Here is a 26,291-nt window from a genome sequence, read left to right as displayed (position 1 = left end):
ACTAGAGACCCAGCCAGGGCAAACTCTCGTACCCTCTCAGGAGGACCGTCTCTTACCATTGACTATTGAGGCTCCAAAGCCAAATGCCATATGCTAAATGGTATCTGTATTTAAGCAACTGAAATCACAATTACTTTGTAAAGAGTAGTCTCTGCAACAATAAATAGCAGTTTTGAAGTATAGGTGATCCAAGGCCAGTATTGTATTTTGATTTATTTGTATTGTACTGATTTAAAAATCAGCAAAGAAATGGGAGTGTAACATTCCTCTGAAAAAAAAATAGATGTGGTGAGTTTGGTTGACTTTTTGGGTTTTTTTTTAAATTTAAATTTAAATTTTTTATTTTAATTTAAACTTCTAACTATTTATATCCATTTTAAAGGTTCCAGTAAGTAATGGAGCTGATGTCACGGAGTATCGACTGGAGTGGGGTGGCGTGGAAGGATGCATGCAGATCTCCTATTGTGGGCCTGGGCTCAACTGTGAAGTGAAAGGCCTTTTGCCTGCCACTATATACTATTGTAGGGTTCAGGTAAAGATGTAAAATTATTGTTAGTGAAATCAGGAAAGAGGAATTGACCCTGCCATAAAAACATGGTCTACTTTGGATTTACAGGCAGTGAATGTTGCAGGTGCAGGCCCTTTCAGTGAAGTAGTGGCATGTATGACTCCAGCCTCTGTACCTGCAGTTGTGACCTGTCTTCGTGGACTAAGTGAAGATGAAGTTGAAAGTCCACACTATTCTCCTTCCACATGCCTTGCTATAAGCTGGGAAGAACCTTGTGACCATGGATCTGAAATCCTTGGCTACAGCATAGACTTTGGAGATAAGCAGCCAATTACTGTTGGGAAGGATCTGACCTATTTTATAGATGGCTTACAGCCAGATACTACCTACAGGTATGCCATGCACAGCTACTTGACAGCCTACTGTTTCTTCCATAAGAGCAGATGCATTGTTTGTTTGTTTTCCTTTTACTTTTTTGTTGCCTGCATTATTACTCTGAGACAACCATTAGTACTGCATAACCATGGAGCAAAACGAAGCTTTGTAATGGTGATCATCATAAATAGATGAACTGTGCTACTTTTATTTTCTTTCAAGAATGATTTATTTTAGTTTGTTTATTGTAGTAGTGTTGTATCTGTCTGGCTAATGTGTGAGGTTAACTGAATTCACATAAAGTATTCAGATTGATAACTGTTTTTTGGACCAGTTGCTTCATAGATGGCCTCTAGGGTGTTCGACAAGATAAAATCAATCCAAGGAAAGACCTTGTCCAGTCTGATTGGTCCCACGGAGTTCAGAATTTAAGCCCACTCTGATTTCAGTGTAGTTAGGATATCATCTGGCTGTGCAGTTTTCTGAATCCTTAATTACTTTTTTAATGCTTTACGTAAGACCACAGTGTTTCTGTGTGTCTTGTAATTATTTAACAATAATGCTGGCAATCTGAAGAACTGTTGCTCTCGGCGTCAATAGACTGAAAAAAGAGAAGCTTCTATTGTAGTACTTCTACCCACAGAAGTGTGGGGTTTTTTTAGAATACACTGTCAACTCTGTGCAAATGAAAAATTACATATATTAATCTTAGTTCTGGGCTGTAATAAATTAGCATAATGTTAAATATTACTGTAGCAAAGGAGAAATATTTATTCTTGAGCCTGCACACACATTTGCGTTTCCACATTTTGCAGCTGTGTGGTTGATTATTTCGGAATTTAATTATTGTGATTACTTTTTTTCAGTTACCTAGGCACTATTTTGGACAAGCAAATGTTAGTCTGCAAAATGAAATTAGACACACTTTGTTCTCTATGGGTACCTGTGAAATATGTTTTCTGTTGTATAAGTTTTCTGTTGTATAAGTCTTTTAATTTTTACTTGTAAACCAAATGCCAGCATTGTTTTCCATGGCGTATTAAAAAAACAAAACAAACAAACAAAAAAAAACCTTATCCCTGAATATCAAGTTTTACAAACCCCCCAGTTATGTGTCCTTTGACTTGGTTTCTCCCTCTCACTTTCCAGGTAGATCCAAAATGGCTTGTTTGCAGGTGCCCAGAGATGTGTTAATGGTGGAAACAGCAAGACAGCTGGCTGGGCATTATCACTTTATTTTCACATGAATAGGATCCGTTCCAGAAAGTCCACAAAAATTTCTGTTAGTCATCCTTGAACTTACCTGATGTAACACTCAAAGATATGATTTCCCCTCTTTGGGGATGGGTTTTTTACCTTCCCTCATCTCTCCAATGTGATATCAGAAACTTTGGTAGAAGGACTGCAGGATCAGGAAGATGGACCACTCTTGAAGTAGCTGATAGAGCTTTTGCATCTTTTCAGTAACATGAATTTATCTGAATATTTTTAATCAATCCAAGTCCTTAAAATGTGGTAAGGAAAGTGATGCTCTGCATATTCATGACAGTCTATCAAAGCATATTCTCTCTTTATTGTGAATTATGGAAATGACCAGGGTTTTTTTAGAATCTAATTTCTAATTAATTTATTCTCTCTTTTTCCAAATATTAGAGTACGAATTCAAGCCCTAAACAGTCTTGGAGCAGGTCCTTTCAGCCACACCATAAAGCTGAAAACAAAGCCTCTCCCACCGGATCCACCTCGCCTGGAATGTGCTGCATACAGTTCTCAGACTCTCAAGCTGAAGTGGGGAGAGGGAACTACAAAAGTATTAACTGACTCCATTCAGTACCACCTTCAAATGGAGGATAAGAACGGAAGGTTGGTTTTGGCATCGCTTTAATCTGCCCTGTATCGCTGTGGTCTGATGCTTGGGAGATGGCAGCAAAGGGCAGAATTCCATATGCTTTGCTGAATTTACAACAGACATAGGAGGTCGTCTCATCTGGCAAGGCAAGAAGGGCTCTGTACTGGGAAGTACAATATTAAAAACTTCGTTGTTTTTTATTTGCAGTTACCCATGAAGATTTTAATGCAATGTTTCGTACCAGCACACTTTTCTCTCTCACTTTTGGTTAAATACTTTGTCAAAGTAGCAAGTCCAATCAGTGTTGTGGATTTTATATACTTAATATTGGAAGGGGTGAATTCTTTACTCTCTGTTGCCTTGTATGCAATTATTTTAGTGGAAAATAGTACAGATTATTATTTAAGGGATCCCTTGTCTCATGTTAAATGAGATGGTACAGCAAGTACCCTTGCTTAAATGGTAAAGTGAGCAGTACTGCTACACTGTGTACCATGTTTGAGTCTCTGAGTAGCTTTAGCTTGACAGTGAAACAAAAGAGATCTACTAGGTGAAATTGCTGTGCTGTAAGAAAAAAATAGACTCTTACCTGGAAAGAAATTCATTGCCATTACTAAAGACTAGGTCATGTGCAGGCACCATCTGTTTTAAATTTAAAAGAAAAGAAAAAGTCTAAGGAGATGACAACCCCTGCAGGAAGAGATAAATTTGTGCTGTGTCCTGGGGATACCAAAACTGAAAATCAAACAAGAGCTGCCAAGATCAGTTTGTGCAAGAATTACAACAGGAGAATGGCCAGTGTACAGTACTCTCAGAAAGGGACTCGGTGTGTGATACAAGTGTGACTCTGGCCTCCTGTGCAGGTCTGGGTGGGCCCATCTCCAGCAATGATGTACAAGAGCAGTTGGATCCATGGCACTTTTTTCAGGTGTTGGAGTTTTTAGGTGGGAGAGTTACAAAGGAGCAAAAAGCTAAAATCTAGTTACCTAATTTTAAAAAGCTAAAGATGTTGGAGGAGTAGATGACCAAGAAAAAAACAATATATGCAGCGCATTGGAGAGACACAACTGCTGACCTTTGCCATTGTTTCAAGTGCAGAATGGTTTCTTAAAATGGACCATATTTGGTAAGAGAGAATCTGTAGTATTCTTCATGCACAAGATTTTTATTTCAAAGACAGGAGAAATAAAAGCTTGGCCCTGGAAAATGAGCTTATTGTTTTATAGTAGCCAGAACCCTATTTAACTCTGAAATAAACATTTCTGGGCTTTTCATTAGATTCTGGGAAATTATGGGAACAGATTTCAATATAATACAGTAGCTACTTCAGAAGTCCTTTTCTGTGTTCAAAATAAGCTACTCATTCCATTTTCAGGTTTGTATCCTTATACAGAGGACCATGTCATACATATAAAGTTCAAAGGCTCAGTGAGTCTACATCATACAAATTTTGTATTCAGGCATGTAATGAAGCTGGTGAAGGTCCCCTTTCTCAAGAATATGTTTTCACTACTCCCAAATCCGTTCCAGCTGCCTTGAAAGGTAAAGGTTCTTCTTTTTTTTCATTTGGGGGGCTGGGAGGATAGCAAGTTGATTTTGGTATTATGTTGTATTTGGGCTATTGAGAATGCTAAGCCCTTTTCTGAGCACAGGTAGGGATAGTGGGTGAATGCTCCTTTCATGTAATTGCCTAAAATATTCACTCCAAAAATTAAAGACTCAGGGTTTATGCATTCTTTGACATAAGAAGGTTTGTACTTAGAATCCCTGCTTACTACGAGAGAGTGACCAGGCTGTTACAGCAAGTTGAGGTGAAAATGCTTCCTTGCATGTTTAGAATAATTTTAAGCGTTGCAGCCTTCTTTTTTTTTCTTTTACATGATGCACACTTAATGGTCACCAAATTTCCCTTGCTTTCTCTTGAATGATAACTGAACTAGCAGTAGAGACCTATGTGAATTGTTAGTTGTTGCTCCAGAAAACTCTGGAGGAAGAATAGATTTGATTCTGAATCTTGTGTTTCTCTGAGACAAAATAGCAGGTAGAATATAGAATTTTATGGGTCACTAGAATATAACATTACACAATGATGAAAGCAGAGCTAGCTGTCACCTTTGTGCTTACTTCCTTCAGCACCAAGGATAGAGAGAATAAATGATCACACTTGTGAAATCACATGGGAGGTCCTGCAGCCCATGAAAGGTGATCCAGTTATCTACTGTCTTCAGGTCATGGTGGGAAAAGACTCGGAATTCAAACAGGTATGATGTGTTTAAGTTATTGTATTTTTCTTCAATTACTATTTGTGATAACAAGTTCAGTAAAATTAGTTTACTAAAGGTTGTGTTCCAGTCCATTTTTAGTCACCACGCTAACTTTCTGTTACTAAATAATATAAGGTAGTATCTCTTAAAGCCATCATCACATGGAAAGGAGATTTAAGTAATAGAAATTCTGCAGTAAGTTGCAGCCTCTGTGGGTTACACTGATGTTTACAACTTGACATCTCAAGTGGTGAGGAAGTCATCCATTAATGGGAACAACTGAAAAAACGAAACCTTTCACCCAATGGTACACAGTTGAGACTGAGGAGAAAAGGAGCAAAGGGTTCTCTTTTCACTAAGACCTGTTTGAAGGCAGTAAACAATATTATAAAAGTGTTGATTTTGTTCAAGTCATACTTTTTTGCAGAGAACTGCAGAGGAAAGCCCCCTACTTAGGCAATATAGACATTCAGTTGTAGGAATTTTTTTAATGTAATTCAGTGATTAGGTTTTCACCATAGGACCATTTCAGCAGCAGGGCATGCTGTAACTACAAAGGTTGAGCTGTTTCCTACCATTTCTCTGCCAAAATTTCAGTCTCCTCTTCTTCTCCTCCCTGATGCATTGTCCAGATTGTTCATGTCATGGCTTCTTCCATGCTAGAGTCAAAATAAGTTATTAATCTACTGTATGAGCTATATACATCAGTCTAAGCTCTTAAAGACATTAGGAAGCAACCGTATAAATACCCCAGCAAATATATTTGAGGGAAAAGCAACTTTTGGCAAGGCACTGAGGACAAGCAGCTGAGGGCAGTAACCCCTGCCAGCTGGCGTAGCAGTAGCTGGAGTAGGATGTGTGTCAGTGGCCTGTTTGCTCACTACCAAACACATGATCCAAATTAGCAGAATTTTGAGGAAGCTGCACTTCCGATGACCTGCCTCAGAAAGAAAAGTCTCTAGGTTGCAGATTCCAGTAAAGGACAGCAAGAGCTCTTCAAACAGCAGAATTGGAAGGGATTTCCTCCTTCTTTCATTGAATGGTCAGTGGTTTACATTTGTGAAAACAGTGTGGTAACTGTAGGGAAAGATCTTGCATGATGTGATATTTCTGTATCCTGTTACCAGGTAAATAAAGGAAATCCAGATATTGGGAGGTAGGAGGGTGAGGGGTTTTAAGAGAGAAATCAAATTGTACTGTGCTACCCACATAATGGCTATTGATGTACCTGTAACTGTGCCTACATGAGTTTTTATTGGCTTTCACAGGACCTTTATGTAACTGCAGATTTATTTAATTTGAGAAACCAGCATTTAGATTTCACTGAATTAGGCACTCCATGCTGAAGAGTTGTAAACTCATGTTAACCAGCCAACTGAGACACCTTTGGAGAACACCCTCATATCTGTCTTGGGAATATGAGGAAATTAAGAATCACTGAGAGGATTCCTTGCAGCTTTCCTGATACAGTGTTTATTGGGATAAAATATAATATTTTAAATACACGATAACTTAACTACAACAAACTATGTTGGATTGTATTAGGCTTATTGAATTAGGTTTATACAGAGTTAACTGCCTAAAATCACATGATAACGATATTGTATATTACATCTAATTATAAGGGGTCACTAAAACACCTTAACACTGGGGTTTCTGACAGAGTTTATTTGGTGTGTACTCATCATTCCATAAAAGCAAATGTAGTTCTTGTGTTTCACTAAAAGGACTGGAGAGTTTATCTGGCATTTAAATTGCATGTTTGAGCTTCTTGCACGGGTGAAAACACTGCTGAGTTGTCATCAACCATACAGAGATACATATGTACATAGGACTTTTTACTTATGTATCTTTTTTGGTTTTCCTTCACTGCCAGATCTACAAGGGCCCAGACTGGTCATTCCGATACACAGGCCTTCAGCTGAACTGTGAATACCGTTTCCGCGCATGTGCCATTCGACAGTGCCAAGAGACCACAGGTCACCAGGACCTGGTAGGCCCCTACAGCGCACCAGTGCTATTCATCTCTCAGAGGACTGAACCACTGGCAAGCACCAACAAGGACACTGTGCAAACCACAAGGACACAATGGTCACAGAGCGACCAAGTGTGTGCTGCTGTCATCCTTGCACTTTTTGCTGTCTTTTCCATTCTGATTGCTGTTATCATTCAGTACTTCGTCATAAAGTGAAGAAAAGAGATCTATTTTATAATGCTGCCCATTACATTTTACTTTCTCATAATCTAAAAGTAATTCTGTTCTCTTGCTTTTACAAAAACAGGCATTTAGCACCGGCATTGAGACTGATGCAAACTTTTCAGCCACTTTAAAACACTTAGTCATAGGTATAGGCTGACACGTTATTAAAATGCAAGCCACAGAAATATAATCTTTTCTTTATATGCCTTCTTGCAGTACAAACTCGATATGGGGCAGGCACACAGTGTTTAATGAAAAGGGTTTGACCATTAAACACGAGTGTAAAGATGATTTCCTGGCCCACACTTCTAAGGGTTGCTACCATAACAGGGAAGAATGTGTAAATCGCATTTAAAACTTACACTAACAAACTTGTGCTGTATACAATATTAATCTGATGCTGTGAAAGCAATTTAGCGCTGTATTTCTACCTCCTCATTTGTCTTAATTATTTGGGAAGCAGGATTTATGCTGAAAAACAGAAGGGGCTTTTCTCAGGCAGCAAATAATAAATTCGATGGAAGAGCATGCATGAAGGAAGCTTCTTACCTGATAAATGTGGAGTTCTTCACTGCGAGTAGATGTTTTCGAAAGACTACAAGGAGATGGCAAAAGTGGTTTATCTTACCCCCAGGATTTGATGTTTACTTACAAAAATGCCTCTTTTACTTCTGAATATAGAAGGGAGGGTGAGAGAGAACTTCTTAGACTTATTATTTAAATTGCAAAACACATTTCTGAAGCTGACCTTTGACTGGATGCAGTTTATACCGATGTCTGTACCCTCTGATTTTGGCTAGTTAACAGATTTTTGAGATAAAATTCATTATTGAATTTTTGCTGTTTCCCCAACATTCACTTGCCATATCCACCAGAAACAAGCACTGCCTTTGTTTACTTGTTTTCTTTCTTTCCTTTTTTTTTTTCCTTTCTTTCTTTCTTTTCTTTGGGGCACCAAATCAGAAGACGAAGTGTAGTAATTTGCACCAGAAAACTTAAAGCTGCTTTTTTCTTGAGATCCTAATGTTTAATGTAATGTCTCTTTGGATACTGTACCAAATTGTTGATTGCATGTAGTTAATGTTGCATTAGAGCACTTTGCAATGGCATAACTCATCAATGTTTTGTGAGCTTGCATTTGTGAGTTCTTGAATGACCAGACTGAACTTTAACAAGTATCCCATTGAACATCTTGCTAGATGTCAATGACTGCCAGTGACACAAAGCTTGTAGTGAAACTTATCTTTAAGAAAAAAATCCTTGTCTCATCACACTTATGTTATTTGTTATACACTTTGTAATTAGCTATTTTTAATTTATTTGAGTTACAAGATAGTGGATCATTAATGGCTTCTAGTTGTGTTCAGTTTAGCATTTTTAATGGTATTAAACACTTCTGTCAGTCTTAACAATAATAAAAAAGGAACCTCTGTCTTGTGCTTTGAAGATCTCTGAAGAATTTCTCTTATATTAGAACGGGCATGTATTGTAATTGTTTATACGTCCAACGATCTGTGCTGTAGAATAATGTTGTTGAGTTCCATTTTTAAAGAAAAAAAAAAAAGAAATGGCAAAGAACTAGGCCTCCACGTGGCGAGAATGATCTGTCTTTAAAATGTACTGTATGTTTACATTTTATTTCGAATTTGTCGTTTGTACTTATAGGCTGATATCTTCCCACAGGATACCACGATAACTGATGTTTTCTAGAACCTTCTTAAAAGTGCCATGTTTGGCAGTGCAAATGAGGTTGCGTGTCACAGCCCAGAGATTTCTTACGGTTGAATGTCTAAAACGGTAAGATTTGTTACTGCAGGTAACCTGCAGTGACCTACGTTTTTCATAGTAAAATTCAAATGAGCTCCTATTTTTGATAGTCATTTAATAGTGTATTTGCCATTTGAGCCTCAGTGCATATTACTGCATTGACGACAGTTTTTAATGTAATCTTAATTTTACCTCATATACTGTACATTCCAAAAATAAATAAATAAAAGAAAAAGAGAAGCTCTAAAGTTTTTAAAACTCTATAGATACACTACCAAACATATCACTTTACGGTTGTACAACGTCAGGCTCCATGAAGACGAATCTGTATAGTCTGATAGAAAATACATAAAACGATGTAGCAAAGTACCTTTAAGAGTCTGTGGACAATAAAAGTACCTTCTTTTTCGCTGCTGGTGGTCAGTCCTGTGCGCGCTCCGCCGCCGCCCCTCTCCCAGCCCTCCTTCCCTCCCTCCCTCCCTCCCTGCCGGGACCGCGGGGCGGGGCGGGGGCGCGGTACCTGCGGGCGGCGGGAGTCCCAGCGGGGGCGGGGACGCGGCCAGGGGAAGGAGAGGCGCTGCCCAGGGCACGGCTCATCCCCCGGCGGGATGCGGGGCGGCGGCGGCGGCGGGAACGGCAGCGAGGGCGAGCCGTGGCCGTGGCCGTGGCCACCCTGCGACGAGCGACTGTGCCTGGCGGTGCCCCTGTGGGTGCTCGTTCCCATCACAGCCATCTGCCTGGGGCTCTTCGTGCTCGGCGTGGCGGGCAACGTCCTCACGGTGCTGGTCATCCGCAGCTACCGCGACATGAAGACCACCACCAACCTCTACCTGGGCAGCATGGCCGTCTCAGACCTGCTCATCCTCCTGGGGCTGCCCTTCGACCTCTACCGCCTCTGGCGCTCCCGGCCCTGGATTTTCGGGCAGCTGCTGTGCCGCCTCTCCCACTACCTCAGTGAGGGCTGCACCTACTGCACTCTCCTCCACATCACCGCCCTCACCGTGGAGCGCTACCTCGCCATCTGCTTCCCCCTCAAGGCCAAGGTGGTCGTCACCAAGCGCCGGGTGAAGGCCATCGTCGGCGTCCTCTGGGCTTTCGCCTTCCTCTCTGCCAGCCCCTTCTTCTTCTTGGTCGGCGTGGAGCAGCCCGACAACCACACCGCCTTCAGCCGCGAGTGCAAGCCCACCCCGCAGGCCTTGCAGTCCGGCCTGCTGGCCACCATGTTCTGGGTCACCACCTGCTACTTCGTCCTGCCCGTCATCTGCCTCAGCGTCCTCTACGGCTTCATCGGCCGGGAGCTGTGGCGGAGCAACACCCGCCTGCGGGGCCCCGGCTCGGTCCTCCGGGAGAAGGGGCACCGCCAGACAGTCAAGATCTTGGGTGAGTCCCTCTGCCATTTCCCCCGGGCTATGGCTGGGGCTAGGACCGGGGCTAGGGGGCCGTGGCTGGGATTAGAACCAGGGCTGAAGCACCTGCAGCTCCCGAGCAGGATAGAGAATAGGATAGGGGGACATCCCAGCCATGGTGCTGAGCCCACCAGTGCTCCCGGGAACTGCCACGGCAGGGATTTCGCTCCCTCACAACTGAGGCTTCACTCGTGTAGGATTGCACATCCAGCAGCACGACTGCCTTCTGTAGAAATACCCTTTTTCTAAACTTTACCAGCCAGAACTGAGTGCAGGGTAGTCTGCAACTTCAGTAAAACTGTAACATCAGTAGCCCCTTCCAATGGGCAGCAACACTTCTGCACAAAAATTTCTGCTTCTGAAAAATAAGTTTGATTTCCTTAGTGGTCATTTGTAGCTCTCATAGGAGTAAATCCATTGGTTGCCCAAGGGGGCTGAAAAAAAGAAACTTAACCCCTATGAGCTGTTTGAAGACAACTCATATAATACCAAAACTCTTCCTACAGATGTAGGATGCTGTTCATTTTTAGTTTATTTTTTCAGTCATGTATTAACCTAGCATCAGGCTCTGGAAGGATAGAGATCACAGTCTGCTCTGGGGCTTTAAAGTTTGTAAGCAGTGACCAATCTGAAGGGGGGGAGGAAAGGAAGGGAAAGGAATGAAAAAAGAAATCCAACTAAGCAGCATAAAAACAATGGCCTTGTTATTTTTTTCTTTATACCTGTAGTGCGGTTTTTACATGCTACACAGGAGATTTCTTTTACCAAGGATCAGCTAGTAAATCAAGGGTCAGGTAATCAGCTGGATGGAAGTAGTGTATCACAAAGGAAAGGAACTAATAAGCCTGAGAAAATTTTTGCTGCCTTAATCGAGGAAGGTATTTACATTGAAGCAGGCATAAGATTTTCCAGCAGAAACACCCATATCCGTGATCTCCTCAGAACCCACTGAACCAGACCAATGCTCCCTTATCTTGAAGAGCCAGGAGCAATGTGTTTGTGGTGTATTTCAGATGTAAACTTTCTTTGTCTATAGCCTTTTTCTTTTAATCTCTGAGAAACACAGAGAACGCAACACAAATTATTCTTTTACTTACATGCATTTATAAACAAAAATAGTTAAAAATATGGATACAGTAATGGACTTATTTAATTGTTCTTCATCTGCTCCTGCTGTGTTGCTATTGCAAGAGTGTTTGTATTTGTTTGCATTGTGCTAAAATGCAACACAAGCCCAAGAGAACAGCTGAAGTGACTCAGGCTAGAGATCCATCTAGTAAAATACGTCTCCAGCAGTAATTGTCTGGGGATATGTGTTGGAGCTTCAATGGAAAAAAAATTAATAGCCCAGCTACACTGTAAGGTCTTTACATTAGATCCCATCCCACCACAATAGTGCAAATTCCATAGGAGCTTGGGTGACCAACGTGCAGCCCTGGTCTTTTTCAGTGATGTAAACATGTTAAACAACTCTGCAGCAAATGGAGCTGCTGTGGAGCTTCCTCAAAAACACCTCTTCTTATTCTGAGTTTTGTTTTCATATCACATACGTGGCATTACAGACATTGCCGAGAGGGATCTCTGCTGTTATATGGATGTTATGCCACTGTTGGTTGTTTACATTTTGCTCAGCAAACTCATCTCACTGTTAAGCTTAAGATTTTACAAGTTACCTTTTAATCCAAAGACTAACAGTCAGACTTGATGCTATTCCCATTTTCATGGTTTTCCAGCAATTCGCTGCCATTATTTCTACATATCATTTGTATAAATTAGAAGAACCTGCAAAATCAGCCGCATAAAATTTAGTTTACTGTACGGTTGAAAAGTTAACTCACTCCTTAACTGCTGCATATGTTATTTTGTCTTATAGCTGTGGTGGTTCTGGCCTTTATAATTTGCTGGTTGCCTTTCCACATTGGCAGGATCATATTTATAAACACCCGAGACATGAGGACGATGCTGTTCTCCCAGTACTTTAACATATTTGCTCTGCAGCTTTTCTACCTGAGTGCAACCATCAACCCTGTCCTCTACAACCTCATGTCAAAGAAGTACAGGGCAGCAGCCTACAAGCTGCTGTTGCCACGCCGAGCTGCAGAAAGGGCTTTCACAGTAACAAAAGATGCTAGTGGCTACACAGAGACCAGCGCCAGCACAAGGAACGAGTACACCACCAGCTTCTGAGACTGCAGCCTGCACTTTTTTCCGGCATTCTTGCCTAAGGAAGGAAACTTCCTTTTTTGCAGGGGAGTTGTAAAAGGATGGACATTTGTTAGGGCTTGTGGTATTTCATAATTGTTTCTATTTTGGAATATGCAGGTATTGTGGAATACCTGTATTTTTGTTAACGGAGCAAGCGGGCACCGTAAAGTAGGTGCAACTTGTTCAACTCGTGAAAGATGGGGAACAGTAAATTGCCAGTAAAACCGTGGTTTTACTTTATACGTGTTGTTCATTGCATATCTTCTGTGCAATTTCTGATATTTTCTAAAAATCATAACATCAAGGTCTGCAAAGGAGCACTTCTTGGATTTAGTAATGGGTAAAATTCCCAGACTGCCTTTGCCATTTTAAATCGGTTTTCTTATAAGTGAGATTTTGCAAAACACCATCTCTCATGGAGACGGACACCAAAAAAAAAATCGCCCTCCAACTTAAACAGCCTTGGAAGAAGAGGTATATGGTTTTACTACCTGGTCTCGTAATCATGAAGGGGACTTTCCTGGGCAATTTCAGTAACTCTTGCCTTAGGAAAGCATCTGCACTGCACAGCAGCCTCTGGGTTTAATCCTTTTGGCCTACCCCATGTGATCAAAGAAGGTCTCTTATGTATATGCTAGCAGCCAGTTCTCTGTATTTGTAAAAGTTTAGATATTGCAGATCATTTCTTTGTGATAGATGTGTAGTGTATGGCAGATGTTAGTGGTATGTGTCCACTGTGTCCCATCGTGTACTGCGTGTGCAAATAATATGCCAAGTTAACCCATCTTGCCACAAACGAGACCTGTCACCGAACATGCTGGACTACACTCAGGACTTACTGCTGTGTAACACTGCACTGCAAGTCAAGAGCCAACCCACTAATTCTGCTCCAAAAGATTTTAAATGCAAACTTCAGCTGTACAATTTAGGAAGGAGGCTCGTTGTGAGAAAAAGCTAGAAGGAGCTGCAGCACTGATTTCTCCAGAGGATCGTCACATCTGTGAATTTTACCTGTCACCTTCCTGGCTATAGTGATGTAAATCTGGACCATAATCCTTGAAGTGGGACTGTGCTTACAGAAGCATCACTGTGGTATGTCAACACTTGCCCTTGGTTCTCTGTTAATTCCTCTTCCTTTTAGGTAGTTGTAGAAAGTGATGCAGTCCCCCCTGAGCCTCCTTTTCTCCAGGCTAAACAATTCCAGCCCCCTCAGCCATTCCTCTTATGACTTACTGTCTAGACCCTTCCCCAGCTTCACTGCCCTTCTCTCCATTGAGGTGCTCCAGCATCTCAATGTCCTTCCTGAACTGAGGGGCCCAGAACTGGACACCGCACTCAAGGTGTGTCCCCACCAGTGCCAAGTACGAGGGAACACTGCCCTGGTCCTGCTGGCCACACTATTGCTGATACAAGCCAGGATGCCATTGGCCTTCCTGGCCGCCTGGGCACACTGTTGGCTCATGTACAGCTGCTGTCAACCACCACCCACAGGTCCTTTTCCACTGGGCCACTTTCCAGCCACTCTTCCTCCAGCCTGTAGCGCTGGGCTATGATATATGATCATGAGGTTGTTGTGGCCCAAGTGCAGGACCCAGCACTTTGGCTATTGAGCCTCATATAACTGGCCTTAGTCCACCAATCCAGCCTGTCTAGATCAATTCAACAGAATTCAATAGCTATCTCAGAGATCTCAAGATGGCAGAATTGAACCCAAGCCTTTTCTGGGTTTTAAAAATATGACCGGTTCTCCGAACAATCTGTAACTCTGAGTCACTGAATAAAAAAAAAACCCTAAAGACAGAAAAAGTCTTCTATCTCACTGAATACACATTAAGCTTTCTTTTTCTTCTTGTCGGCTTCATACTGGTGGAGAGCCGTTGTCTGCAGGGCTTGGGTTGGTTTGCTCTTGCCGCAGGATGTCATTAAAATGTTATAAAAGAACAGCTATTTTTTGTGGGTTTTTTTAGATAAGTTATTATTAACAGTATTCTTTGTAAATGTATGTAGGCCAAGGGGGGAAAAAAAGCTTTATCACATTAATTTGTGGACATGGAGCTGCTTCTGTGTGGCTGTGGTGTCCTGATTATGGCTTCCCTTTATCAATAGTTACTAAATTGCACTACGAGGTAAACAAATACTCGCCTGGCAGAAATTTCCCCGAAAGCAATTGCATGGGTACCGTGGGCACAAGATGTGAGTGGGAGAGGGGAGGGAAATGCCCTGGTGGGTTGCTGCCCCGAACCCCCCTTTTCTAGGGTGCACTCCCTTCCGCAGAGAGCCCTGGCGCTGCTCTGCTCTCTGCGTGTGCTGGGTGTCCGGGGCGGGTCCCTCACAGTCGGGACCGGGCTCGCTGATCACTGACTGCTTGTGAGGTGACAGTGTTCCTGCCGGGAGCTTCAGGCTTGGGCTGCTCCTGCCTGGCCTCAGACACCACAGCAGCAAGCCTCTGCTCCCAGCGGCAGACTGTGGAAATGGTCTGGTTTTCCGGGAAAGTCATTTGTATCTCTGTTATAAATAACCTCTTTGCCTGCTTAGTAGAGTAATGCAGGCAGCAAACTACACTTGTGAGATTGTGGTGCCTTTTTGTTAATGCTCTCTACCCACCAGAACAAATGCTTAGGAAATAGATGAAGTTTGGGGTACTTCCTCAGAATTAACCAGGCCTGTCACTGCTGTCTCTGGTGGTTGGTACTCAATTGTGTAAGGAGGGATGTTGTAAATAAAAAATAAAATAGCACTTATTTATTCCCGGGAACTCTGTGTCCAGGTGCAACCAGGCTATCCTTAGTGTCAATGCCATGCAGGCTATAAAATACAAGGGAAAATGGACTAGAGGTGCAGAGCAACTGTGACAGGCAGAGAGAAAGAAATCATAATTTTAAAAAGAGAGAAAAGGGGGGGTGGGGGGTGTGTAAAAGAAAAGCACAAATAACAAATGATAAAAAGGAAAGGATGGCAAGATGGTCTGGTTTTTAAAGAGGTACAAGCTTAGTTATGTTGACAATCACAGGAAAGAAAATCGGTGATTTGACAGAGACCACGACTGACCCTGGAGACTTGTTGTACTTATGAAGGCATGAAGCAACAATTAACCAACTGAAGTTTGGAAGGGACCTAAACCCTTTCATTCTTAAACATGTGAACAGGTTGTACTTAACAGAGTGGAAAGAAAGCCCTCCCAGGAACCGTAGCCTAAACCCACAGCTTTAAAACCCCAGCGGTGGGGTGGCACTGGGGAATGCTCGTGACGTCCCATCGGCTTCAGTGCCACAGGGACCCCACAGTCTCGGGCACTGCTTGCTGATTGCCTGCCCCAGACAGAAGGCAGACAGGCAGGGAAGGCAGGAAGGCAAGGGAAAGGCGAGGCGAGGGAGGGGAGGGGAGAGAGCTTAAGGGCAAGTTGAGAAAAGACCAGGAAAATCCATGGAAACCCTTTTCTGGGAGGGAGGTGACATCTGCAAAATCTTACTAGTTTGATGCAGACACATGAAGCTTGTGAAAGCTTTACAGTCTAAACAGTTGTGACAGAGAAAGAAGACTGATAGCCTCTGATAAACAGATCATTAGTATGGGATCTACCCATGGCTGCCTGTGCATCCAGCCTCCCGTGAGCCTGCGCTGAAGCTGCTGCAACTGCTTAATAAATTTATCAATACCTGGTTTTAAGTCAGTAGCTAGTCACATCTGTTAGGCTGTCCCTCTAATCAGGCATAAACAAAACTGCTGGAGTTATTTGGAAAACATATTTGCATATTGTGTGGATTTCAGCCAAGTGTTCCTGCTGGTACAATCCAGGTTTGTTCTAACAATGGTCAAAAGGGAAACAGCGAAAGCAGCAGCCACTGCAATGGGCAATGCTGGTGCAAATGTCAGAAAGTCACTCCCCATCACTCTTCTTATTTCCTATCTGATTTTCATATTCATTAGCCAGTTGTATGTGGTGTATGTAACTCTACAATAAACATGGAATATAATATGCCCTGGCTGTGATGTAATTTCATTTGCATTTTTCACCATTTCACTTACCATGACTCTAAATCAAATATATATTATATTGTCTATATTAGATAATTGTTATTTGATATCTATTCTAAAAATTGAATTTCTGTTCTAAGATAAACATGGAAAACTAGTTATTTCTTACTGTAAGAACCAATATTTCTCTCTTCTGTTTAATCAGATATAGCCTGATCTGCATGTGTTGATCCTCATAAGGGAGTTAAAGCACCTCTCACACCCAGTAAGTTGACACTTCACGGTTTATTACTTATTTCCCATCAACAAAATACATACATAGGTGTGATCTACTCAGATTTAACTAAAACTTTTTTCTGGATTGGAAAGAAATGGCTCTTCTGGTCCTTGTGGAATGTCTGTATTTGGTTTTTTACCAATTGTTATACTATTTACAAAGACTTTTACAAAAAAATGCAAACCAGTCTTATTTTCCCTGTCTCTTCAGAAGTCACATGAACCAAGAAAAGAGGATTTTTTCCAAGGGCATCTCCTACAAGGAACTGAAACATTTAAACATCAGTTTTCAAATGCTGCCACTCCAAAACATGATTGCCAGAAACCAGATAGTGGCACCAGCTTTTTTCCCTTCCAATTCAGCAAAGAACCCAGGACAGCAGCAAAGACCCACTCAGGGATGTACAGGAGGATGGCCCTGGGGCATCCATCAGGCAACTCCTTCCCTGCTTGCCCTTCTCTGGGGGAGTTTGGTATCAGGGCAGGGGGAGGTGACTGTCACCTCCTTCCCCAGCCTCCATGTTTCACCTGCCCTCCTCATACAGCAGGTTCTCAACTGTTGCTGGCCTTGACCTGTAAATCAAAAATGCCTTTGCTGTCTGTTTTTCTCTGTTAGAATAATAATAATTAAAAAGGACAACTAACCAGAGGGGCACCATCACTAGTTTATAGAGGTTTGAGCTTTTGATGAATAAAGACCTTCCAAGTTCAAAGCTGCTCTTTTACTTGCTGTCTCCAAGGCCATGTGCAGCTGGCCTGACAAACAGAGAAGTGCAGGGACACATTTTCTCCCTGCAGCCATCCACCTAAAGTCCCATTTGGTACTGTGCTTCATTGCTCCGACAGGGAACACAAAGCCTAAGACCATCTCCAGCAACCAGATGAAGAGATTATACAAAGTAAGAGGAAAAAAAAACAGGTATAAAATGACTCAGCTGTAACTCAAACTGCTCTGAATTAGCTAAACCGACTGAAAATGACCTTGGGCTTGGCTGGGGTTGCCCCCTCCTATTTGATGTAGGAGCAGGCTTAACTTCACCAAAATAAGCCTATTCTATCATAAAATTAGTATCCAGAGGTATATTTCACTGCTTTAGGGAACTATTTACAAACTGGTTGGCTGTCGCTTTATGCTCTTGGGCACCTGTGATGCTGCACTTGAGCTTTGTTGGACATTTCCTGGAGCTCAGAAGAAAACTGGGGGAAAACAGTGCAGCTGGGGATAAGGTTTGCATTTGAGCAGCTAGAAGGCAAATGTGAAATTAAACCTCTTGTACCAGTAGATCTTAAAACATTTTCTCATGAGGCAAAGCACAGCATTTTCCACAGGCTCAAGTCCAGTTGTTGTGTTATTGTTTATTGCTGATGCAGGCGCAGTGCTTCTCACAACGAGGCAGACAAGGGCTTGCAATATCTGGGTGAGTATCAAGTGACCAAGCACCTCTGGAGCCTGCCCAGACATCACTTATGGAACCTCATAATGAGCCTCAAAACACTGGGAGCAAAAGCAACACTGTCTTCTGCTCAGTGCCCCTACTGTGGGAACCCTCTGGTGACCCCAAATGTTAAGGCTGATGCCATCCAGTGCTTCCATGCATAGAATCTCCACAAATCTCCAAGCATGCCACCTAAGCCTAAGATTTCCAGAGCATTTAGAAAAGCCAGCTTTGAACCACAAAATGGCTATCCAAGTTGGGAAGTACCTAACAGGTGAGGTTGGAACCACCTCCTGCAGCAGCTCTAAGCAGCAACACCCACTGCTCTTCTGTCCTAGGCCTGGGTACATCCAAGTCAGTGTCCTCAGTCCCCCACAGCCAGGATCAGAGCTTCCTTACACATCACCTCAGTCTCCTTCCTGAGCTGGGGGCTCTCAGACCTCCTTGGACAGCAGAGCTCCAGGGGTCTATACCCAGGGTGGGGATGGCATATACCCTGGGAGAGGACAGAGAGCAGTAGATCTGACAACTCTCTCCTGCCTCTCACCTGCTTCATCTTCCCCTTGAATCACCCCATCTGCATGCCACCCCTTTTCCAAGGTGAGCCCCTGCTACTTCTGACTCCACCTTTGGACTTCATGTGGCATCTGCCTCCCCTTGCTGCAGATCACCGATAACACCATCTGCTTTCCCTCCTTTTCTCTTTCCTCCTTCCGCCAGAACTCACCAGGTGGATTCATTTATTTCTCTTTTAGAAGTTGCCTGTGACAAATATCTCTTGCCAAGGGGCTCATCCAGGCTGCCAGAGGCTGGTGGTAAGCCAGATGCTTCAACCACAGCCTGTCCCCATCAACCATGAGCCTGGATGAGCTCATGTCATTTAAAGTTTTTAACACCAACTCCGTGTGAGCTGATTTTAAAAAAGATTAACCCTTAAGAAAGGCTGCATAGATTTTTTTTCCCAAGATATGAAGGCCATGTAAAGCCCTTACTTTACATACCCTAAGGTCTGAGGGCACTAAACCCAACCTCAAACACCCAACAGCCGCAACAAATCTCAGTTCAGCTTGGATTAGCAGTTAAAAGGTGGGGAATTTCACCCTGGAAGAGCAGTCACTGCACTAGCACAGGTTCCCCACAGCCCATCATGGGCACTGTCCCAGGGCCTACAGGACCAAACGTAGCTCAGACAAAATGTCAGGGCAGAAGAGGAAATTCAAAGTGTCTTCTCTTTTCCCTCGACCCCAGCATGTCCCCTGGGTGCAGCCAGGAACGTACCCACAAGGTCAGTCCTCAGTGTGGGCTGAAGTCAGGTGTCCTAAACCTGGGACTACACCAAATACCACTGTCGTTAGTGAAGAGCCCAAATTCAGCACGGTGCAGCAGCCAGAGAGGCATCATCTGGAAATCACTCCAGTATGGAGTGACAGAAATGCAAGCCAGATGAGAGGGTGTATTTACCTAGAATGGAAGGAGAACCACGACCAGCGTATTGATGCAACACAAGGCACTCAGATCCCTCTGGAGTGTGGTGCAGTTGCTGCATCAGAGATGACAGCTAAGCTGGCCAGAGTAAGAGATAAAAGGTAGCAAAAGGATAAAAGTTCCCCCCCCCCCCGGAACTTATTTAACATATCCTACATAACAAGTCACCACAGCAAAAGCAAGTCACCACAGCAAAAGCAAGTCAGCTCTGCGTCCATGCTCTCAGAAACTCAGCTCTGCTGTCAGCTCACGGAGCCCATGACAGTTCCACAAGGCTGAGTAGCTGCCTCCTGTTGTATCAGGGGTATCCCTGCACTGCAGGACTCTGTAAGTGGGTTCAATCCCTGTATGGACCATTCACTTAAGAGCTGCACTCGATGAGCCTTGTGGGTCCTTTCCAACTCAGAATACTCTGTGTAATTCTGTGTAATGTTTCTGCACTCTGAAGCTCTGCACAGGTTGCAAAGCAATTGCAGGAAACCTTTGAAAGCAACAAAAAAAGTGTCCTGGCTTCTGCTATAAATCAAGGATACCAGCACTGCCCGGACTACAGCTAAACTGATTATAAAGGGAAGCATATGCCCAACAAATGTGTGGCTCCTGTGCAACAGATTTTCCCCATCTTAACAAGGAAACCAGTTTCCTAATTTGAATATAAGTCTGCTTTTTGTCTGTGCTGTGCAAATACACCCCAAAGACAGGTTGTGTTTTGACCCTGTGGAAGCAGAGGCTGTCCATAACCACAGAAGAAGAGGAATCTGGAAGAGGCTGAGTTTTGCCCTCTCCTGCAGCTGCTGAGCATAGCATAGGGAATATTTTCTTATTTCAGGGTTTCAGTTCTGCCAACTCAAAGATAGGCAGCATTCCTAGCCCTGGAATTTATTTGAGGCTTGTAGGCATTACCTCTTCACAGTGCTTCATGTCAACAGACTTCAGCAGAGTCTGCTGGATTGACCTGGATAGGCCATATCTGTGCCAGGGTATCATCTCATCCACTCACTCCAGCATCCTGCTCCTCCAGAGCAAGCCTGTTTGCTAAGGGAGCTGAGACAAGGGAAGCTGTTCCCCCATGGACTGGCAGGCCAATTTTCTTGCCTTCTGGAAGTTGCTATAAAAGATGCAGAAGGGACAGACTCAGAACAGAGAAATGTTTGCTCCTTTCCATGGTGCCTGTTGCAAAGGGAGATCCCTCATGCTGAGCCTGGAGATGGGAAGGAAGCAGAGAAGGATGGAGTTGGCTGAAAATAGCCCTGGCTGAGACAAGCCTGGAAAGGGAAAGGAAAACAAGAAAGAGCAGCAAGAAGTGGTCCTATGGAGCAGAACCCCCTACCACACAGATGGGACCCACCCAGAACCATTCCTACCTAATATGGTCTATTCCCTCCTTACTGATTTGCTGTCCAGAGTCTATTTTGCAGCTATTGGTCAAAACAACAGCTCTTGTCAGGAGCTCATAATAGCCAGAGTCCTCATTTTCATTTGGTTTCCTTTTTCTCAGAGGCTTCTTGCTTTGCTAAGTGCATTTGTGTGTCTGAGGAGCAGTATGTGGAAATTTCAAATGTATTTCATTTTAGCCTGGGCTCTAGGAATACTGCATTTATTTCAAAATACAGAAACAAAATTGAATTCTTGCCTCCTTGTCACCAAACATGAGACTGTTAAAGGTAACACATAACAGTAAGAAAAACTGACAGGTCATTTCTCTTACAGAATGGGAAAAAAATCCAAGCCACAGCATTTGACAGCACTCATCATTGCATTACAACTGATGTCCAAAAAGACAACCTTAGAAGAAACTGTTTCTGTTGGCCTGCAGACTGGAAGAGCAGACAGGGTGTTGGTTTTGTGCTGGGCAGTCTTTGGGATATTTACACAACAGAACCATGAGCTTTATTGCATGAATGACAGGGAAATCCCATGCTCGAGCTCAGGGAAGTTGAACTTTGTATGAGTTTGGGTCACAGACCCACAGGGCAGGGTGGTGTGGAGTGCCCAAGACCTTACACTCATGTTGAAGCCCGTGGATCAATCTCAAAGTGGTTGCTGAGCACCAAAGGACTCTCCTAATGCTCGGTGCCATTTGGGAGGAACCCTAGCACAGCCAAAGGATGCTCAACACCTTGCAAAACACGTCTGCTGTGCCTTAGAGGCTGTTGTTTATTAGAAAGTAAGCAGGTGAGGGTTTGACTCCAAGTATCTGTAGGCAACTGCAGAAGCAATAACTTCCAGGCTGTCAGCACAAACCCGGCCCTGTTAGGAGGAAGGAAGAAAGAGGCATCACTATCTGCTTTCGGTGACTGGCATGGAAAAAGCTGTTCATAACTCAATTACCAGTGGTGCCGTGTGGCCCCAGAACAACATGATGCTGAACTCTCCCCTCACAAGGAGGGTACTAGCACCTACAGCTTCTACAGCAGGAAGGTGGAGGGTTTGCTAAACCATTTTTGCTGCCTCCATGTTGTAGACTTGACAGATGCTGTCTTCACTGTTGTCAAACTGACTTTTACGATTCCTAATCTTGCTGTTTTTCAAAGCAATGAAAAAGAGAGTGATGAAGACAGAGTGTGATGTAGAGACTTAAAGCCAAAGCTTTTGCAGGAGGTCTCTGGTTCATCTCCCTGCTTCTTTTTACCCTTTCTGCCGCTCATCCAGCAGGACCTTCTCCTGGCACAGTGAGTATTTCAGAACCTAAAATACTGTGGGCCAAAAAGTGCCCCCAGGGGATGAACCTTCAGCCCTGGATCTCCCACTTCAGTGTTACCATCCTAGGTCTCCACTTGCAGCAAGGTTAAAGTATGAAAAGCAGGCTGGGTAACCTATGGTAGGAGAGTGGGCAGGAAGATGTCCAAGCCCTGTGCCACATTACAGATGTAATGTTTAACACAAGACACTGTATTAAAAGCCTGTAGCAAGCATGGCCTGTGCTGGACCTGAGATTCCATGTGTCCAGCAACAACCACCACGTCAGGACCCTCAACATGGCTATCTGCAAAGACTGTATAGCAGCTATATAAGATAGAAACAAAGAAAACAGTGAAGAACACTTCTTACAGATGCCTCAAAGATTGCTCTTCCACTACAATTGCTTCTACTGCAACCTAGGCATAGCCAGTGTGCCCTAGTTTGTATCTTGGGAGATCAGTTGAAATCCCACAGTAATGTCCCTAGGGCATTACTTGGATATAGGTATGGGCACATACTCTTGGAGGGGCTCCTGCTCAGGGCAGGTTTCCCTCTCAGCATCTAAGCCATCACAAATCACGCTTCTGCTATCACACACTCTAAATATTTCCCTTTCTGCTGTGCATACTTCAGTATCCTGCTTTATAAAGCAAGCATATCTGTTCCAAGTTCATTTATACAGGTTTTTTTGTGTGATATCGAGGTTACCATCTGTATCAGAGTTATACAAACATTTCCTAGAAGAATTTAAACACATGAAAAAGGTTTGCCATTTATTCCAGCCTCTTCTGAAAGGTATGTTTTTATCTTTTCCCAAGCCACAATTTCTAACATAAAACCTTGTCTGACATTTTGATGTATAGGACACTACTAAATGTTTCTTGGCAAATAAAAAGTTAACTTGTGTTCATTAACACTGGAGATTCAAAGCACAGTAGCAATACGTCAGTTAAACTTGTGTTCCTGTCATAACTGCAAGGATGTGTGTATGCACATGCAAATATCTAAAGGAAACTTAGACAGCACTGCAGCTTAAAGCATAACATGGGTATAAAATGCAGTTGGTTAATATGGCTTGCTCGAACAACGGTTCATCACTCAGTTGCTGGACATATAAATTTTGGTCATCTAAATCAGCAGCTACTCCAGATGTGTGGGCATCTGGCACGGGCATGGACACAGGATTAGCCTTTCCCACCCTGCAATAACCTTGATATGGCCCAAACCTGATTGCCCTTCTAATACCGGAGCAACATCGTGTCTTCCCAGAGTCTAAATAAAGTCACTCTGGCTATATAGCAACATCTACCCTCCACTGCTTCCAACAGGGATACAAACTGGGCACATGGACAGCTTCATAGGAAAGTAGACACAACTGACATTTCTCAAGGTAGGAGGGAATTAGATCGCTTGAAGAAGCACCACCAAAGGTATCAGAAAAAGCTGTTCTATTGAAGTAAGATGTGAAAGTGAGACTTAAAGTTTCATGGCAAGGTTCACTCTATTACTTACTGCAGAGGACATAATAATGATTCAAAGTTAGCAATGTCAAATCTAGTGCACTGAAACACAAGGTTATGTGTGATATTGGTCACTTACCAGAGACCCGCAGTTGGTCAGAGGTCTCCCAGACAAGGAGCAACCTTGGGAGGCATCTCAGCTCACAGGGAGATCACCACCATGCAGCCAGCTGCTTAGCAGGGAGAGCCCAAAGAAGGCTCACTGTCATTTATAGAATAAGTGAAATCACCTGTGATGGAAAAGTAAGCATGAGACTCCTTGTAACCACAATTTTCTTTGTTTCTTGATAAACAAATCTTGGAAGAACCACCTGCTAGTCATGTGTTAGTTGCATGGTAGGTGTTCCAGTTTCCAAGCCCATATGCATCAGTGCTCACCACATCACCCTGTCCCTGTGGGGTTTTTCAGAGAATAGGATGGAACCAGAGAAGTTCTTGGCCCAGTTACATATGGCCTATGCCTTTTCTCCCTTTGGAGACTGAACCAAACTACCATTAATTTGGTCAAGAAGTTGAGCATATCCATCACAGAGGTGAAACACAGCAGCTTCAGAGAACAGAGCATGAACAAACTCAGCTCTGTAAGCCTGGAGTATCAGAGCTCCCAAGTTTACATTCCATCTGAGCACTGAGCTGTGGCTGAGCAGACGTGCAGCAGATGCCACTGTCCCTCAGTGAGACTGTATCCTCCAACAGGATAATGCAACCTTCTTCATTGCAATGCACTGAAAAGAAGAAATTGCCTTCTTGATTATAAATGGATTTATTTTCCTCTCTTGTTTTCATTAATGTAATTAATTTCCAGTTGTTTGCTTGTTTGATGTCATTTCAATTACTAGACTAACAGATATTTTTACATACTTAACAGACTGATGAGATCAAAGAATGTATCTGGTTTTACCTGACACCAGAGCAAAAGCTATTTTCCAATGAGTTGTCAAAAAACATAGCCCCAGCAGAAAACTCCTTAAACATGGCTTGCAGAGGTAAAAAGAGCAGCTTGTTGTGTTTGCGTGGTACAAATATCAGACATTTCCAACATGAACTGATGGGCCTAGCTGTTAAGTGATGCTTAATAGCATCTTCCAAGAGGAGGGGTTTTATTTTTAAATCCAGAAGGTAAACCAATGGTCAGAGTGGAACACCTAGAGACTGATAAAGACCCAAACCCCCAGAAATTAGCACAGTAAGCTCTAGTCTTTAAACAGATTATCAGCTTTACTGTTTATCATGATACTCCAGCTAAGATTTTGAGGTAGGTGTAAAGTCATCTGCCTTAAAAGGGTCGATAGGGATGGAGGAAACCATGTTTCAGGATCTAAAACCTGTAGTGCACAGAGACAGAAAGATACTGTGAAGCAGGTAACTGCAATGCAGGAAATCAACTCAGAAAATCAACTCCAAAATAGGTGGTGATGGTGAATGAGATTTTCAGTCCACTGATACCATCAAGATGAGGGTGTAAAAATTTACTGACAGCCATACAAGAAACATAAGAAAAGCCCAGAAAAGCATCTCAGCAAATTCTGAATGAACACTGCAAACATAGTTAAACTGAATGGCTATTAAATTATTCCAGAGAATAAGATCCTTAAATTCATCAGCCGAGACAATCACAACAGCTTCATAGCACTGGAGGTATCACAAGGTACCTGCACAAGGGAAACATATCAGCGGTCTGAGAACACATGGGATGTGACAACTTCCAAAGGACATTTTGGCACAGTGAGCTTTAGCTTTCTGTCATCTATCAAATCAAAACATAATATATCAGCAATGAGAGCCTTCTGGGACGCTTTGAATGAGGCATCCTAGCAAATGGGTCTGCAAAGTAAAGAAAAAGGAGTGGGGAGAAAGGGGTGTTAAGCAATCAATCACTTGAATGAACTTGGTTTGTAATGAATTTGGTTTGCAAATCCAGGATGTAGATGCAGGAAGAAACTGAAGATGTTGAGAGGAGAAGTAGGTTTATCCGGCAGATCTGATTCAAGGAGAAAAGGCCATTCAGAAATTCTTGCTGATCTGTAAAGTATTCAAAATTGCAGCTCTGAGGCTAATGTGCTTGTTAACTGGAAAGGCATATAATTACCTTGAATTATATATAAAAGGTACAGCAAGGCTAAGAACCCCTTTTCCTCATTACTACCATCCTCTACTTCACTGTAATCTTGCCAAAAGAAGCACATTTAGCCTGTAGGCAGAGAAACTTTCTGCATTAGGGTTGATGCCATTCTTCTTGCAACAGATTTTAGGGAATGACATGGTCTCTCTTGATCCTGGAGTGAATGAGCACCCTCTTCATGCTCCACAGAGATGCTGCCATCAGCTGTCCTCTAGCTTTTA

General features: G+C 42.9%; 2 protein-coding genes and 1 long non-coding RNA gene across 12 annotated transcripts in view; 2 read left to right on the top strand and 1 right to left on the bottom strand.

Annotated features, from left to right (window-relative positions):
* The window catches only part of FNDC3A (fibronectin type III domain containing 3A), a 113,690-nt gene extending 104,318 nt beyond the window's left edge, over positions 1 to 9,372 (top strand). For 4 of the 8 annotated variants that reach the window (XM_032678018.1, XM_032678017.1, XM_032678019.1 and 1 more), the window contains 6 exons: positions 383 to 532; positions 617 to 900; positions 2,537 to 2,746; positions 4,108 to 4,274; positions 4,866 to 4,993; positions 6,873 to 7,193. In XM_032678018.1, coding sequence (XP_032533909.1) covers positions 383 to 532; positions 617 to 900; positions 2,537 to 2,746; positions 4,108 to 4,274; positions 4,866 to 4,993; positions 6,873 to 7,187 — 1,254 coding nt within the window. In that variant the 3' untranslated portion in view covers positions 7,188 to 7,193. Of the gene's footprint in view, positions 1 to 382; positions 533 to 616; positions 901 to 2,536; positions 2,747 to 4,107; positions 4,275 to 4,865; positions 4,994 to 6,872 lie in introns of all 8 variants that reach the window. The other 4 variants (XM_032678016.1, XM_032678023.1, XM_032678022.1 and 1 more) reach the window with 2 other exon arrangements.
* LOC116782023 overlaps positions 1 to 26,291 on the bottom strand; it is a 32,211-nt gene that overhangs the window by 2,789 nt on the left and 3,131 nt on the right. The window contains exons 3-4 of one of the 2 annotated variants that reach the window (XR_004355063.1): positions 3,322 to 3,374; positions 2,060 to 2,895 (exon numbers count right to left, since the gene is read on the bottom strand). This is a non-coding gene — a long non-coding RNA (uncharacterized LOC116782023). Of the gene's footprint in view, positions 1 to 2,059; positions 2,896 to 3,321; positions 3,375 to 26,291 lie in introns of those variants that run through there. The other variant, XR_004355064.1, reaches the window with a different exon arrangement.
* MLNR (motilin receptor) lies at positions 9,549 to 13,773 on the top strand. 2 transcript variants are annotated; one of them, XM_032678025.1, is made up of 2 exons: positions 9,549 to 10,343; positions 12,368 to 13,773. In XM_032678025.1, the coding sequence occupies exons 1-2, from the start codon at positions 9,572 to 9,574 to the stop codon at positions 12,499 to 12,501; spliced, it is 906 nt and encodes a 301-aa protein (XP_032533916.1). In that variant the 5' UTR covers positions 9,549 to 9,571; the 3' UTR covers positions 12,502 to 13,773. The 2 variants fall into 2 exon arrangements, with proteins under 2 accessions (XP_032533916.1, XP_032533915.1); XM_032678024.1 differs by having other exon boundaries at positions 12,243 to 13,773.

The sequence above is a fragment of the Chiroxiphia lanceolata genome, chromosome 2 (assembly GCF_009829145.1).
Source record: "Chiroxiphia lanceolata isolate bChiLan1 chromosome 2, bChiLan1.pri, whole genome shotgun sequence".
In the NCBI taxonomy this organism is placed as follows: Eukaryota; Metazoa; Chordata; class Aves; order Passeriformes; family Pipridae; genus Chiroxiphia; species Chiroxiphia lanceolata.
The sequence above is the reverse complement of the archived record's forward strand: the minus strand, read 5'-3'. Positions and strand labels throughout refer to the sequence as shown.